The 17,094-nt window shown below is 34.1% G+C and overlaps 2 protein-coding genes across 4 annotated transcripts in view; one reads left to right on the forward strand and one right to left on the reverse strand.

Annotated features, from left to right (window-relative positions):
• Positions 1-3,110: 3,110 nt before the first annotated feature.
• Positions 3,111-5,238, reverse strand: CAX7 (calcium exchanger 7). Its single transcript, XM_022039739.2, has one exon. The coding sequence runs from the start codon at positions 5,016-5,018 to the stop codon at positions 3,174-3,176; it is 1,845 nt and encodes a 614-aa protein (XP_021895431.2). The 5' UTR covers positions 5,019-5,238; the 3' UTR covers positions 3,111-3,173.
• Positions 5,239-7,538: 2,300 nt separating this feature from the next.
• RIF10 (polyribonucleotide nucleotidyltransferase) overlaps positions 7,539-17,094 on the forward strand; it is a 39,317-nt gene continuing 29,761 nt past the window's right edge. For 2 of the 3 annotated variants that reach the window (XM_088222805.1, XM_088222807.1), the window contains exons 1-5: positions 7,539-7,917; positions 8,920-8,988; positions 9,510-9,616; positions 9,719-9,761; positions 10,406-10,489. In XM_088222805.1, the coding sequence (XP_088078931.1) occupies positions 7,609-7,917; positions 8,920-8,988; positions 9,510-9,616; positions 9,719-9,761; positions 10,406-10,489 (612 nt within the window). In that variant the 5' untranslated portion in view covers positions 7,539-7,608. The remainder of the gene's footprint in view (positions 7,918-8,919; positions 8,989-9,509; positions 9,617-9,718; positions 9,762-10,405; positions 10,490-17,094) is intronic. The other variant, XM_088222806.1, reaches the window with a different exon arrangement.

Below are 17,094 nucleotides of genomic sequence, written 5' to 3' on the forward strand. Positions count from 1 at the left end.
ACAATTATTGCTTGACAACTTTTTGGAAAGAAAAAATTATAAGAAGAAAACAAATAAATTATAAGAAAAAAAAAAAAACAAATAAATATCTAATCTAGAAGTTGTCCAAAATATTAAACTTCCTCAAAAGCTTGATGGAGACACCTACAAATAACACTACATAATTGAAAAAAGAACAAACAAAGAAACAAATTTCCATTAACTTGACATTTAAAAGCAAATCACTCAGCTTCATTTTCATATAAACAAAACCAGAGTTGAAAAATTTAAGGGAGAGAGATATGATACCAATCAAGAGTAGTAGTAAAACAAAATAGTGACATTAGCAAAAAAAAAAGTTGTTTGGACGATTACAAAAATTAAGTCACAATGCTCAAGAGCTAGCGTGAAGTGTCAATGGCCGCAAGATTTCACAGCCATTATCATAAATGTTGGCACCATCTGCCACAAACAAACACCACAGCTTGGGTCCAGCTGAGTGGTATCTTCTTTTTCTCCTTTGTCTGAATTTGAGATTTCAAATTAAAAAACGTGTGATGGTTTGGTTCTTTTAGAAATCACTCAATAAATATATGACCATTCATGATTCTTGATTAAAAGGTCATATTCAATCCAAGTTGTAATATATCCATAGTTTGTATCTACATTCTCTGCATCTGTAATCACCATTTATTATGCTGTAGATACATGTTTGAGTATACTTCACTATTTATGTACAAATTATATTTACTTTTTTTTTTTATGTCAGTAATAATAAACAAAAATTTCATATCTTTTAATATTAGAAAAACTAAAATCATACTTTATAAATTATTACGTACTTTGGTAGAGAAATCAAAATAATATTGTGATATTTACGTTGCTGCTGATTATCATGCTAAATATGTTTAATTTTATGACTTTGCAGGTGTGTTTTATTGAGAGATTTGGAGCAAAGATCTCCAACCTTGAGGATTTAAAGGACTTCTTACAAATGTTCTTAGCATAGGTACTGAATTCTCTTCAAGCAACGGAGCAAAGGAGACTCTTGAGGCTAAACGAGGCTTCGGAAGAGTTACTTTTGTGATGAAAGCTAAGGCAAGACCTGAGGAAGCGATATTGGTAATAAGATAGCGAGGAAGGAATACGAGGATGGAGATAAGAAAACTAAGTTTCTCTAGGTCCAAATTGCAAGAAAACTTACTAAGCTAAAACATATTGTTAGTTTGGACTTGGTGTCCAATGTAGATGTTGTGAAGGGTTTGGACATGTAGAAAAAATGTAACATTACAAGAGAGTGCAAGAAAAACAGAAGGACTCAAGCGGTCGAAGATCGAAAACATTGGAGGGAAAAGCTTCTCGTGATCACCTGTTATCTAATTTGTTCAAATTATAATGATTACTTGATTAATAAGATGTGTGACTATCACATAACTTTTTATCACGAATTATTCAAAAAGTTCGATGGATTTTATATCTTATGAATTAAGAGTGATAATAGAGTATATCTAAAAGTAGATTTTATATCTTATGAACTAAGAATGGTAATAAAAAATACTTAAAAATTGAACTAAAAGAATTTATTATTATCTCAAATCATACAAATCATGTAGAGTTAGTCGATGATGTTTTCTTGTGACAAAAAGCTTAAGCATTGCATTTCGATTTGATAGTAAAACATATAGGAATCAAGGGGATAAGAACAACACTTCTATTTTTTTTTTTTTAATGATGATAATTGTATTTCAATTAATTTTTTATTTCAGTATTAAGTTTAGTATCTTAATTTGAGAGTTAAGAACTACTTAATTAAATATAATTAAAAATTATAATAAAAATACTGAGTACATATTACACAAAATATTTTGTCAATACAGAATAATTCAAAATTTTCTGTAAATTTTTCTTAATAAATATAATTTAGGGGATATTGAATCTATTAATTTTTACATAATATTGGATAAGTCATGATTAAAATACATTTATGACTAAATATATTCTATAAAATAAAATTATAACTTTGTTTTAGTACTACCATATAGTTTTCTGAATAATGTTTTAGTACATTATTTATTTATTCAAATTTAATGAAAATAAATATGTTTATTTTTCTAAAAATTCACCCCCATTATTATTATTGATATATGTCTAAATAAAATGAATATTTTATTTTATTTTTCCATAAAATAAATTATTTTTAATATTTTATTAGTAATTTATGGTCTAAAATCCAAGTTGCTATGATGAGCTGCCCCTTAATTCATTAATTTAATAATTCAATAATGCCCCACCTATTTCTGCATATTTTTCACACATCCCTTGGCATTACTAAATTTGGAATTTATTTAAATATTTAATTAATTAAATTTTAATACGTTTATAATTATCTTAATTATAAAAATTTAGTTATTATAAAATATTTTTTCACTTAAAAATATAATAAATTCCGAAAAATTTAATTTAATTATTAAATTAAGTCGTGCCAGTTTAAATATTACGTATTTATGTAATTGACTTTTTAATTAATAGCTTATTATACACATAAATATAATCTATCTATATTTACTGTGCATAAACATACCATGCCAGACTTATAATTTTTAATTTAATCCATGAAATTATGTGTAAATTGATTATTACTTCATATCTCCACCAAACAAACATATAGTTTTGTAATTATTTCCGGTATATTTTTTGTATTCAGAAAAGGTATTAATCAATTGAGAATTAAATTAAATAAAAAATTAATAAAGTAGGGATCTGAATTGAAAATTTTTAAATTATTATTATTATTATTTTAAATGTATTTTAATTAAAAAATAAAAAAAAAATTACTAAAAATAATAAAAATTCAAACAAAATTTTATTTTTTATTTTTTAAAAAAAGCCTCAAAACGTTTTTGTCCAAATCGAAATGAACCAAAAATTTTAACTCATTGATACATGCACTTCGAACTATATTTGATCCAAAATCTAAAAATTATTGGTTAAAATCTCGTATATGTATATATACATATATAATCTCCTCCAAAATCAATTTTGAGCTTGATTAATAAGCTTTACGATGAGAATGATGGTGATGGAGTGAGACAGGTCTTATGATCTTATCCACCTACTACTTCCAAAACTCATAAAGAAAAGGACAATGTTTCCCCATTGATGACTCTCATTAACAAAAGTACAAAAACTTTAAACTAAAAATAAGAAGAAGAAGAAGGCCGCCATTTTAGACTTGCAGAGAAGGAATCTCCATGGAGTCTCAAGACACCTACGGCCCTGGCCAACCTCAGAAACAGAAAGCATGAATAAATGGCTAAAAGCCCAAATCCAAGAAATCTGTCCAGCTTCATCTTCTTCCTTGGCAATATCACAAGGGCCCAAAGCAGTACTCCCATCAAGAACCCTAATGTTTCATACAAAGTAGAGTCACCTGGAATGACATAAGCATCCGGGTACTCATATAATGATGATAATACAAATGATATACCTAGACCCATTAGTGTATTGAACATGGGCCCAGCATAGCAGCCTGATATTGCAATCTGGACCCCATCTGCCCCACCATTCATTGCCATTGTCACGTTGGCTATTAGATCTCCAAGTGAGTTTCCCCAAGCTAGGACAGTGAGCCCTAAAACTGAAGGGTTTATACCGAATATAATCCCAAGGGAAACCAATAAGGAAACCAGCTCTTCAGCTGTTATATATGTCCATGTTACACTCATCAAAAACCCCCCAAGATACCAAGGCAGCAAACAGTTCTTTGGTGGGTTTGACTTTTTGGTTGTGACTAAAGCAAGATTTCCAAAAATTATACCAATTAACCCGGCTATTAGGTAGATCACCAGGCTGCTTTTAGTACCCATGTTTTTTTCTATCTGGGAATTGTATAATTCAGCTACCAAGATTGGCGCAAGTGTCACTGAAATCACAGCAAATGGTTTACACCATCTATCTTCACTGATTACAGGTATTGTTAATCTTCTTGGCAAGTATAAAGGCAGCTCCAGAAGAACCAAAAGTTTCCCCAAGTAAAAACTGGTTATTGGATCAAGATTGAGAAAACTTGGCTGATTTTGATCAACACTACTGATCTCACCCACTGGAATTGGTTTCTCATCATGATCAACATAACCCAGTAAGGGAATTCCCAGCTCACCAAGATCATCATTGCTGACAGAGTAGAAACTCTTTGAAATTACAGGAATCACTGGTTCAGTTACTGGGTTTGGATTCTTCTCCTCCTCCTTTCTGGTGAGAAAATGTGAGGCAGACACCATCCCAACATAAACCAAGTAAATTGAAACAAAACAAAGAGCACCCCAAAAGGTAATTTCTCCTATGAAGACAATAAGCAGGAGTGAAGAAAGTGTGAAGAGAAAAAACAAGACATCTCTGATGAAACTAAGTTTGTCAACAGAAATTTCCCGAGGACTAATCACTATACTTATAATCCCAACCACAGAACTAGAGACAAACAAGGCACCACCCAATACTCCATTCAGCCCAACATCTCCATTACCAGAACTTGTGAAAGAAACAATACTGGCAAAAACATCAGAAGCACCATTACCTAAAGACAGAAGGGTGACTCCAGCAATGGTGGGAGAGAGTTTCAAGAGTTTAGACAAGCTTTCTAGTGAAGGACAGAAGTAGTTTGCAGCTGTATCACCCATTAGATAAAACAAAACAGCAAGCCACAGCAAGAGTAAAAGATATCCAAGCAGAGGAAAATTCCCACAGGTGCAGTAAAAAATTTGAAGGTAGTTTATATACCCTTTAGGTTTGCAGCCTATATGAGACTTGACATACAAGCACTTTACCCTATAATCAGTGTGATCATGGAGGCCGGTGCAGCCATCCTGGCTGCTGATTCCATGGAGGACGAAGGAGTTGTTAGTGGAAACTATAGTGGTTGGTTCAGGATGGTATAAATGGAGAAAATAAGTTATGAGATAAAAAGAGAGGAGGAAGAGAAAAGATGTATTGAGGCAAAGAGAGATTTTCTTGTTCTGAGAAATGGAAAAGAGACCTGCCATTTACAGACACTTGCAGAGATGCTTAAAGATATAACAGATAATAAGGAGAAAGAGTTTTGGGTTACAGAGAATACATGGCTGGTGTTTTAGGCTCTCAATTTTATGGGTGAAGAGATAGATGGTCATAGATGAGAGAAAGTTTGAAAATTTTAACAGTGGATCAGAAACAGAACTCTTTTATTTTCTCTTCTTCCAAACAACAAAAAGTGGACAGAGGAGGATCAACTAAACAGTAGTATATAAGATAAAGCAGGTTGCTAATTCACAAAGAAGCAATCATGACATGTTCAAATAGTGTCAAAGTAATTGCTGATGAATAAAATACCATTTAAATTATATAGTTAATATTTTTACTCTTCTATATCAGAATATGAGTTTGAGTCAAATTATACTCTTATATGTATTTTTGTTAAGAAGATTATTATATTATTTCCTCTTAAAAATATTAACTGCATTGTTATTAATGTGTAAATATTACTCTATCATTAAAATTTATAAATTTTCATTAAACAAATAAAAGATTAGTTAATTTTGTAAGTTGTGATTGTTGATTTAGGTATTGGATTCTAGCTGTATTAGACATACATTCTTGAAGGGCCTACAGACAAGCATGATTCCATTAATGAATTGGGAAGAGAAAAGGATTGGTGAATGTTTAAATTAAATGTTCATTGTTTTGAAGCTTAATTCTCAAAACAACAATGGATATTCAATAGAACAGTGTTGGTGTATCAATCTGTGTTTTAATCTCAAATGGGCAATGTTCTTCAGGTTGTCTATTGATTACAATGCTCCAGCAGATATAAATTATGTACCCCTAATAAGTTGAGGCAAGGAAATTTCCTAGCTTGAATTGTGAAGAAGAAGAAGAACAAGAAGAAGGAAAACAAGAACAAGAAAATTCTGGTGGAGAAATTAAGAGGGACATTTAACTAAGGTAATGATGATTGATCTTCAGGGCAGGTGGGTACAGACAATCATATAAAAAAAAAAAATCTATATGTATATGTGTATATATCTGGGTGATACAAGACAAACATGTTGCAGATTAATTTAATTCAGAATTAGTCAGAATTTGGTGTGATTCTAATCACCATTCTGATTATTTTAAAATCTGGGAATCTTTCCCCTGATTTTACATAATCTGATTCTATTTTATTTTCTTGATCAATTATTAATTATAATTCTTGTACAATCAATACGTTAAGCTTGAATCATATGTTGGTAAGATTCAGATTGCAGAATATTGCTAGTGAAGTATGTATGTATACATGTGCGTGTGTGTATATATATATATATATATATATATATATATATATGGAGGGATTGTGAAGAAAATTGACTGTAAGATGGATGACTATAGAAATTCCCCAAGAATTGCCTGAACAATTGAACAGAAACTTTCTTTATCATCAAATTTCTGTTTGGCATGGCAGAAAATCACTTTCGATTTGGGTTGGCATATAACCCCCACCCCCTTCTTTGGGCATATGTATGTATACTTGTTCCGACATCCTATTCATAACCTTTTTCAAATTCTTTTTCTACGATTTATAAAAATATGTCTACTTATTTAAAAATGTTAGTGAAATATAATATTCATTAAAAATATTTGAACCGTAATTCAATTAAATTAAAATAATATTTTAATTCAATATATGTAATTTATTTTATGTGGAAACGAAAATAAAAGTGAATTACAATGAAATTTTTGAAGTTTGGATATAATTAAAATTAGATTTATTATTTAAAAAAATGAGAATCGAATTAATTACTTTATAAAAAATATAAAAATCAATAAAATTATATCATGAACTGTGTCAATAGTTTAATAATATATACGTAGGAGACTACTTTTTTTTTTTTTTTCTTTTAATGCAAAAAGAGATAAAAGTTAAAATAAATTAAGAGATCGTCAAACACATTATGAGTCAAGAAATATCATCAATAAAGAGCTGTTGGAGATCATTCAGCACTTGAATATGACAATGAAGACTTACCGGTAGAGAAAAACCAGCATTCGCTAATAAAACAGTACATTTATTCTCTTTACGATAAATATATTGGATATGGACCTGCCAATTCTGCAGTAGCAAGTGCTTAATCGTACGAACGATAGCGATGTGCGCATTCGTATTGTAATTTTGTAGAAGACTACTTTTCTGAAAAAATAAGTAAGAGATTACATAATTTAATTACAAAATGAAAAGTTAGCATATTTATTTAGCAAAAAATCAGTATTAAGAATTAAATAACTGTAGACTCAAAACCTGTTGATCGTTGATGGGTTTACCTCAACGCCGATTTCAAATCTTCCCCTTCTATTTCTCTTCGATCTGGGCTGGAGTTTAATATTTTCTGGCCCGCACTCGGTGGGTAATTTTACTTGATAAGCGGCCCTTTAAGATATATTGGACTCAGGTTTCAGAGTAGTAAAGCAATATCTGTTGGGCCTGGTTTACATCAAGCCCCCATCTGGTTCTCCTCTCGACCTCCCCCTGACATACACTCTCTTCCTCCCGCGCCTTCAAAACGGATAAAGTTCTCTCTCTTTCTCTCTCTGTTGCAGAGGGAGCCAAATTGAAGAAAAATGTTGGCAAACCCTACTAGCAGCCTCCTTCGCAACACTCCGTATTATCATCCTCCAACTCGCCGCTTGCATTTCTCTCTCGCAGGCTGGAATAAAATCTCTTTTTCCGCGAAGTGCCCTCCCTATTTTAGTAGTAAAACGTCAACTTCCAAGCTTTGTTCATTGTCTCTGCTTTGGTCCACAAGTAGCGTTAACAGGTTCAACGTTAGAGCTTTAGCTGAACCGGAAGTCTCTGAGCCTGTCCCAGCCGATGCCTCCCCGGTTTTTCCACAACCTGTCTCTGTCAAAATTCCTTTAGGAGATAGACATGTAAGTTTCGGATGTATATTCTGTGGATTGATTGTGTTTATGTGTCTTCTTGTTTGCTCTTAATGATTTGCTTGTTAAAATTCCTTGGGGAGATAGAAATGTGAGTCTCAGGGAGTTTCAGTTACAGCTGGAATTTTGGCGAGTGGGATTTATGTTTTGTTTTATCCTGCAACTGTTTTAGGAGTTGAAGTGTGAGTAATTCCAAATTCCTATAATTGTTCTTGGAAATTTTGACTGAATGGCGATTTACGAGTTTCCCAGTATAATATTTGTCAAGTTGTCTGTTAGTTTTAGTTTGAGCTTTTTTTTTTTTTTTTTTTTTATAATTCTCGCTAATTTGAATCACAAACTTTTGCACTATAAAAGTTGGTATTAATGTGCAGTAGAAAAAATTAAACTATGGTTAATATGCATGCACTGTGGTTATAATGAATGAATGTCTGAAGGGTAGATTGATGAAGCAATTGGGAAAATCTACAACCATTTTTAGTTCAATCAATTGAAAAAGGTTGTCTACTGGGAAAACAGAATTCTTGATGGCATAAGAAGTAAGAATTGAAAGTTGTAATTGGAATTAGATAATAATCGTATATTTTTTTGAGACAAGATAATAGCAATAGTAAGTGTAACTGAAAAAGAGAAGGAAAACAATGAGGATGGAAATGGAAGAAAAAATAACGGCATAACATTGATTTAAACTAGTATTTTCATTCTGTTTTTTTTCCTCTTAAGACTATATTACTTTTCTATTAAATGAACATTGGCTATACCTTAGAATCACCTTCCAGTTTCCGCCACCACTCTGCTGGGCTTCTGTAAACGGGTTTAATTTTCATCAGTTTGAGCAAGAAAATTTGAGATGAGTATTTCAATTTCCACCACTATCCATAATCTTAGCCATTTTCCCCCATCTTGCATGATATTTTATGTGCAGTCTTCAGGGTAACATATACTCAATGTACGGTGCCCGTGATCTTTATTTTTTCATTTGGCTTTTTGCAGATTTCGGTGGAAACAGGTCATATAGGAAGACAAGCCAGTGCTGCGGTAACAGTAACAGATGGAGAAACAGTAAGTTCTGACCTACTTGTGTTGATCACTTCTATTTTTAGGAGTATAATAGAGCTGTCTGTACTTCTGTGGTTCTTGCCAATTATTTTGAGTCATCTTGAGAATTTAATATGGATGACCACTTCTATTCTTAGGAGTACAATCGTACTATCTGTCATCTACTAATACTTGCCTTGACCCATTTGTTTTATGGAGGGAATTTGGGGAGGCTACTCATTTAAAATTTTGACCCCTAATTCTAATACAATGTGAAGAATTAACTAATATTAACTAGGGTATTGCTCTTGTTATCTTCCTAAAGCCAAGTACATGGGTTTTTTAAAGATAACTATTACAAGAACTGGAACATTGAGATTACCTATATGGCAGACTCATTATATAAGAAAGACCATAAAATAGTCTATTATTATTTAACAGACATGTGAAGCAATAATTTTCTTCTCTAATATAGATATCAATGATTTCTTTAATGATTTTGCGAATGTTATGTCATTCAAACACAAAATCTTACCTCATTGCAGATTGTCTATACATCTGTTTGTCTGGCTGATGTTCCAAATGAGCCTGCTGATTTTTTTCCCTTGAACGTTAATTATCAAGAGCGATTTTCGGCAGCAGGTCGGACTAGGTGTGTCTTCTTTTCCTTCACCATTTCATTTTTATTTTTTTTGGTTAATTTCTTTTGTTTAGTGCAAATGACCTCTTAAATTCATATCTGCCTTTGTTTCAGTGGGGGATTTTTTAAACGAGAAGGAAGAACAAAAGATCATGAGGTACTTATCATTATTATCTGGATGTACCTGTTAATCCTGATCGACAGAGGAAGCTAACTTTCTAAATTATGGATAACCATTGAATGTTTTCTTCTGTATGAGTGTACTTCCTGATATGCAAAATTCTGGGGAAGGGGGAACTGTTTTTCCGCAAAGCTCTGATTGCAGAAAGTTTATAAGACCATAGGCTCCTAGAAACGGAAAGGTCATTTGTTTATGACAGGATATTCTCAAATTTTTCCTACTCTCTCTCTCTCTCTCTCTCTCTCTCCCCCTCTCTCCTCCATCGTGCTTTACTTGCCTAGGTTTTTAGTATCTCCTAATTATTTGTGTTCAGTTTTTACTTTTTCTTGCTTCTTTTCTCTTGTTCTGAGAATTTTCATGAGCTGTCGCTCCCTACTTAGAAGGGTCTCACCTGCTGATCCTGCTGTTAATGTTTTACCAAGTAATAAATTTACTCTCTGGTCTCTTAGCTGGAATTTATCAAGTAAAATTTATTACAGGGGTATAATGCCATCTAGTTATACTGTTTTGCTTGAATGACTTGTGAAATACTTTATCTTTTTTTTTTCTTTCAATTTGAAGATTTGGGATATGTATTTATTTGTTTCTAGATGTTTACCTTAGTTTGGGTTTGCCTGCAGGTTCTTATATGCAGATTGATTGATAGGCCTTTGCGACCAACTATGCCTAAGGGCTTCTACCACGAAACTCAGATCCTATCCTGGGTATGGTGCAAATTGATTATTTTCTCAAGAATTTGTTTGATTTCTTAGTCATCTTTCTTTCATTGTGTTATTTACATGAGGGTTTGGAGCACTTATTTGTCCTGCTTTGCTGTTTGCATGAAGATATTACGTATGCAGTTTTATTTATTTGTGGCAATCATTTTATTGCAATCTTTTTCTGAAACCTGATATTTAGAAATTATTTAAAAATTATTGATTATTTCCTCTTAAAAAAAAAGGCAGAGGATCACTACTCTGGATCTGAGGGAAATGAGGAAGAGAAGCAAAAGGGATTTCACCAGGGAATCTTGATAAGGCTTGACTATAAGACTGGTTTCTGTTCCATGACAATTTTCTATTACACAAACCACCAAAAAGAGGTGTTTTGGACTTGGGAAAAATTCAAACCCGGGGATCCAAGTCCCTTTCCCGAAGCATAGATACACCTCCCTTTTCTTCTTTGTTTCAAAAGCTCCCATTTTCTTGGTCTTTGCAGTGAAGAGAATGGTAGATGTATGCTTGATGGCTCTTCTTGCCATCTCTTTGACTAGCAGATGAAATTGAGTAACAACTTTGGATTCGTATTTTATTTCAACCATTTTTATGTCATGTGAAAACCAATGATCTCGAAAACTAACATGGATACCTATCTCCAACAGAAGAATCGAAAATTTGTTGACCTGTAAAAGAAAAGACAGCTTCTTTTAAGTTCCTGATGCAGTTCCTAGCTTCACCATTACCTCTAAGTTGTTTCACATCCAAAACCACAAGCAGAGATCTTCTATACTGAATTATTTTAGAGACCCGGAGACTGGGAAATGGAACCAGAAGTAAAAGTGGATTGGGTGGAAGGGAGGGGGGAGAAGGGGGTTGTGGAGGGTTATTAGGTCTCTGCTTCGTCTGATTCTCGTATCTCTGCATTCAATGGCTACCATCATCAAGTTGACCTCTTTGGTTCTTTCCCTCTTGATTCAAATTCTCAAAACTCTTTCAGTTTTATCTTCTCATTTTTGGGTTATTTGATTTTGGTTACATAACCAGAGGGTTGCACATCATCGTCTTTAGATGGACTTCATGTAGATTGGGAAGAAAATGGAGAAAAGAATATTCTGGTTTTAATTTTCTTGATTTTTTCACACATTACAATGTCTCCTACTTATAGCACGAGGATATCTTATTATTGTTAATAGTTAGCATTTTTAATTTATTTTAACTCTTAGGTAAGTTTAGTTGATTAGGAGGATATATATTACTATTGTGACAATTCCTTGTTTTGATTGTGACTATTTCCTATGGGAAGGCTATTAGCCCAGACAACATTAGATGATGCTGAACTGAGAATTATTGTAGGGTTTTCTTTTATGCTCTCTCTTTCCTTGTGTTCTTCCTCATTTTATCTTTCTGATGTCTTCACCTTAATCTCTCTCTGTTCTTTGTTTGTTTCCTCTGTCCCTCTTTTTCCTAATTTTTATTCCTAAATTTCTCTAGTTCTATTCTATCCTAAAACATTTGGTGTTAGTCCCTTGATGGTCATTCATAGTTGGTACTAAAGCCTGTTTGACTGCCATATATTGTGCCTTCCATTACTGCTTCAATATTGTTCAGTGCCGGGAAGGGGAGGCCAAAATCTTATCTCCAATACCAACACACCACCTGGTACAATTCATGAAAGCCTGGTAGCCCGTTAATATCTTCTTCCATAGACAGTTATTTCAAAAAAAAAAAAGTCTTCTTCCATTGACGGATTTGTATAAATTGAGGGATAAGTGAATACATTATTTTGGGTTTTTATTGTTAAATCATGACATTATTAGTGATGTGGATTCTGAGGTTGTCATTGATTCTTTAACTACATTATAAAGCTTTGTAAATGGGCAGTACCCCCGGTTTTTGGTACCATGTTAATATATATATATTCACACTTTTTATTTAAAAAAAAAAAAAAATTTTGTCCATAGACTTCTGCCATGAGGTCTTCCAAGTATTCTCCAATCAATTCCCCCACTTCCTGCTCCCCACCTCACCTCCACTACCTTTTTCCATAATCTTTCCCCTTCCCTATTTTTGGGATGATGAATGGATTGGTAATTTCAGGTTAAAAGACAGATTTCCTAGAATTTATGCTGTTGCACAAAATAAAGATTCGTATGTATTGGAGGCTTATGTGGGGAAGGGAGAGAATAAGGTTTGGAAGGTGCAGACTAGGAGAGATTTGAATGACTGAGAGACAGATGATTATCAACAGTTAATCCATATTGTATCTCAAATGAATCTGGGAAATCAGGCAGACTATAAACAGTGGATACCAGAAAAATGGCATATTCTCCGTTAAATCTTTTGATAGTCATCTATCTACTGGCTTGGAGGTTTCTTGTACTGATTTTCCTTTTAAGCAAGTATGGAAGACTAAAGTTCCTCCAAGGATGGTGTTCTTCGCATGGGAAGCTTGTAAAGGAAGTATACTGACTATAGGCATGCTGATGAAAAGGGGCATATACATGGTCAACTGATGCTTCATGAGTAAAATGAATGCAGAATCTTGCAATCACTTGCTGTTGTGGTGTCCTGTGGTCTACAGTTTATGGACATTGGTTTATGGTCTTTCGGGAATAAAGTGGATCATGGCAGGATCTGTTAAAGATGAACTCTGGCCATTGGCAGGGCTATGTAAAAAGAAAAAAAACTTAATGCTTATTCCTTTGTCGGCGTTGTGAGTTGGAAGGAGAGAAATAATAGGGCCTTTGAAGGGGTGGAGAAGGAATTTAATAGTATTAGGGATAGGTGGATTTACACTTTTGATTCTACATTTTTGGGATATGATATTAATGATTTAGAAGATTTTGGGATGGTAATGAATCAATTGATTGAGATGTAATGCATTGTAAATGAGCAGTACCCCTTGGGACCATTTAATATAATACTACACTTTTATTTTTTAAAAAAAATTGTTTAGTACCGGAAAGTGCTTGATGCACCACATTGTTTCCAGTCATTGTCACTCCTTACTAAAAATTCTTTTACCTTCTATAGAAGAATTGTTCACCTAATATCCTTCATTATTAATGTTGTTATAGTGATTAGAAGATCACACATGAGCCACACATGATGTAGAACGAATTACGAACTAATTTGCCTATTATTTAAAAAAAAAGGAACTCATTTGCCTAGTTAGAGATTTGCGAATAAAACCTAGGTGTGACACTTGGGATTTTTATATATCGAATCTAATAATTTTTAAGCATCATACTTAAAAATCTGATTGCATTTATATAACTAAAAAGATTGAGAAAATGATCAAGAACCTTTTACTCAATAATTCGCTTTGTCTTGTAAGTGAGTGAAGAAGTGTCAAGGATTTTGTAAAACTTTGATTATCCATGGTAAATAAAATTATTTTTAGGAATGTGTTAGGTTTTGAATGATGTGACTGGAGGTAGTGTGTCTCCAAGAATCCTATGAAGAAGCTTTCTCTTTGTTTGGCTCATAATATGTTGAGGGTGAAGGGTTTCCGTTGGAGGGATCTTCTAGCAGTAGGAGCCTTAGGAGGATGTTTGTTTGTTGTGCTCATTCCTCAAAGTGGGGACTCCCTCTAATGTTAGAGACTTTAGATCCATCAGTCTTATGGGCTGCATTTATAAGCTCTTTGCTAAATCCGCACTTTAAGAGTTGGTCGGATGGTGGGGAAGGCTCTACATACTTTTGTGGAGGGATGTCAAATCCTTGATGCTGCTATGGTAAAGGTGTAAGGGGTTTGATTTGTAAGCTTGATATGAAAAAGACCTATAACCATGTGTATTGGAAGTTCTTGCTTTATATGCTTAAGAGACTTTGTTTTGGAAAGTGGCTTGGTTGGATTTATGCTTGTCTCCACCCAGCCTCTTTCACAATTATTATTAATGGTGAACACTTGAATTTCTTCAAAGGTTGTCGAGGCCTGAGACAAGAAGAGTCTCTTGCCTCTTTTCTTTATTATTATCATGGAATCCCTTATTAGGTTATATTTGCTTGGGAAAAAGAGCTTTCATTATATAGGGGCTGGTGGTGGATGAATGGGAGGAGGCAGATGAGGTGAACCCACTTGATTTTTGTTGATGATACTCTTCTGTCTTGCTGGCTTAGTGAGGAAGCTCTTCTTGTACCAAATGTATTTTCTTGTTCTTCCAGACTGTCTTTGGGTTGAAGCTCAGTTTGACTAGATCTTCATCTCAGGGAAGGTTTGGGTATGGAGCTGTTTGATACTGTTATTGGGGGTAAGGTGGCCTCCTTATCAAAATATCTTTGGCTCCCCTAGGGGAAAATTTCAAGCATAGGCAATTCAAGAATCGGTGGTGGCCTGTTTCAAAAGAAGGCTTTTTGGGTTGAGAAAGGGTTTTCTTTTTCTTTTTTTTTTGTTTTTTTTTGTTTTCTTTGGGGGTTTTGAAGGTGAGTTTAACACTCTTCAAATGTATGCCTTCCAACTTGACCATTCACTTCATGTCTTTGTTCACCATGCTGTGTAGTGTGGATAAGAAGCTTGAGGTACTCCATCATAGATTTTTCTAGGAGGGATTTAAGGACCAGAGGAAATTCCATTTAGTGCCTTGGGAGTTTGTGAAATAACCCTTTCCCAAAGGGGGTCTGGGGATTAGATCATTAATTTCTTCCCACAAGGCAACTTGGTAAGTGGTTGTGGAGACTGATCATGGAGAAACACAGTTTCTGGTGGGGTGTGATTGTTGTTACATATAGGTTGGAAGACCAAGGTTCATAGAGCAGGGTGGGCCCTTGTAAGTGCATCATGACTAGCTGAGGCATTTGTGTTTATATGAGGGTTATATTGGGAAGAAATATGAAGTTTTGGAAGGAAGAATGATGTGGCGAAGGGACCTTAAACTATCATTTCCTATAGTTTTTTCTGTGTATAAGGGAAAAGACGAGTTGATGAGTGACTTCTACCCTGTCTGTACAGGTGTGTGGGAGGTGAAGCTCACTAGAAATTTGGACAACTAGGAGGTTGAGGGATACATTATTCTCCTCAATCTCTTATCCCTCTTTAATGTGTCTCCTAACGGGTTTGACCAGCTGATTTGTAAAGTTTGGGCCAGCGAAAAATATTCTCTGTGAAGATCTTTTTGGCTCAATTATCTCAGTATCTTTCCATTTGGTGTACCTTCCCTTGTTAACCCCATTTGGAAGTGAAATACAACCTTGAGAATTGTGTTTTTTTTTGGATTCTTTTTTCTGCTTGCGAAGCTGTAAAGGGAAGACTCTTCGTTATTCATAACCTAGGGCAATAGTTTGGTAAATGGATGCTATTTTATTAAAATGGCACGTAAGGCTCCAAATTGTTTGCTGTTGTGGTGCCCTTTTGTACTCTGTCCTTGGGTTTGTGCCACTTGAGTTCCTTTGCTTGAGTTGGATGATGGTTTGTTTGGTGGCTAATGAGGTTTTGGCAAGTAGGAAATTTGGAGTTAAGAGAAGGGGATTTGATGGAAAAAAGAAGAAACACCCTATCTTGTAGATACCATAAACTAACCTGAACATGATGAATAAATCTCTCTTCTATCCATTATTTAAAAAAAAAAAAGGTCTCTCTTCTATCCACCGAGCAAGTAAATTGGGCATTTGCTAGTGAAAATCTCTTATTTCACAATCTTGTATGTTTCTCATTGAAACCTTTTGTTGATGTAGTCATTCTATTCGCTCACAGTTTCTCCTGAAGAAACCTGCAAGTATTAAAATCCCCCCTAGCACAAGCAACTTCTCCCACAGATAGGATTTGAGTCTAGATTTTATCGGCCAATATGCACTAATAAACCACGATGACACCCATTTCCTTTTATATTGAGTAGTAAGAGTAGGGACAAAGATCCTTATCTGGTATCCACCCTGCTAGCAACTCTCGTATCCTGAATAATTAATATCTCTCCTGAGTCTCCCTCTGATGGTAGTTCTGCCCAATCTTTAAACCCAGACTCCCATGCACTATGCACTAAAATTGGACTAAAATTGCATTGATGACTTCTTTTTTCGTCTCATGAAACAATACAATGTCAGGGTTTGCCCTCCCTTGGCAGGTTTACAGTCCTCCCTTTTGTCTTCTCAATTACTCATCTCGGCTGAAGAGAGTCTGCAAAGTTTGGCAAGGAAATAATTCTGCTAGTTGTGAAATTTATTTACAATCCTAGGTTACTGAGGAACCTATTTTTATGGTTTCCTCAATGACAATGATCTGTTACAGCGTCAGTTTTCTCATGGTTGACAAATATTAGCAAATGTGGATGCTGCAGTATGAGGCATACAACGTGTGCAGGTTTTAGTGAGACTGTTTTGGATCGGTTATCTGGCAGAAGCCCGATTTCAATTTTATTTTTTCGTGGTTTGTTAATGACCTGGTATTTTGGCTTTTCAGTATCATATGTATGAATTGAGCATAAATTGGACGGGTTTCTGTGCTAGGATGATGAGCACATTAGTGGTCTGCATATGTGAAGGCAAAACCATGCATAATTTTGCATAACTACTAGGTGCTCAAATAAGTTTGTGGGAACTGTATAATATCTAATATTGCATCTTCACATGTTATATTAGTGTTTGATTTCGTTACTTCTATTTTTGGAATTGGA

This window comes from Carica papaya, chromosome 6 (assembly GCF_054855325.1).
Source record: "Carica papaya isolate Zhongbai chromosome 6, ASM5485532v1, whole genome shotgun sequence".
NCBI classification, from domain to species: domain Eukaryota; kingdom Viridiplantae; phylum Streptophyta; class Magnoliopsida; order Brassicales; family Caricaceae; genus Carica; species Carica papaya.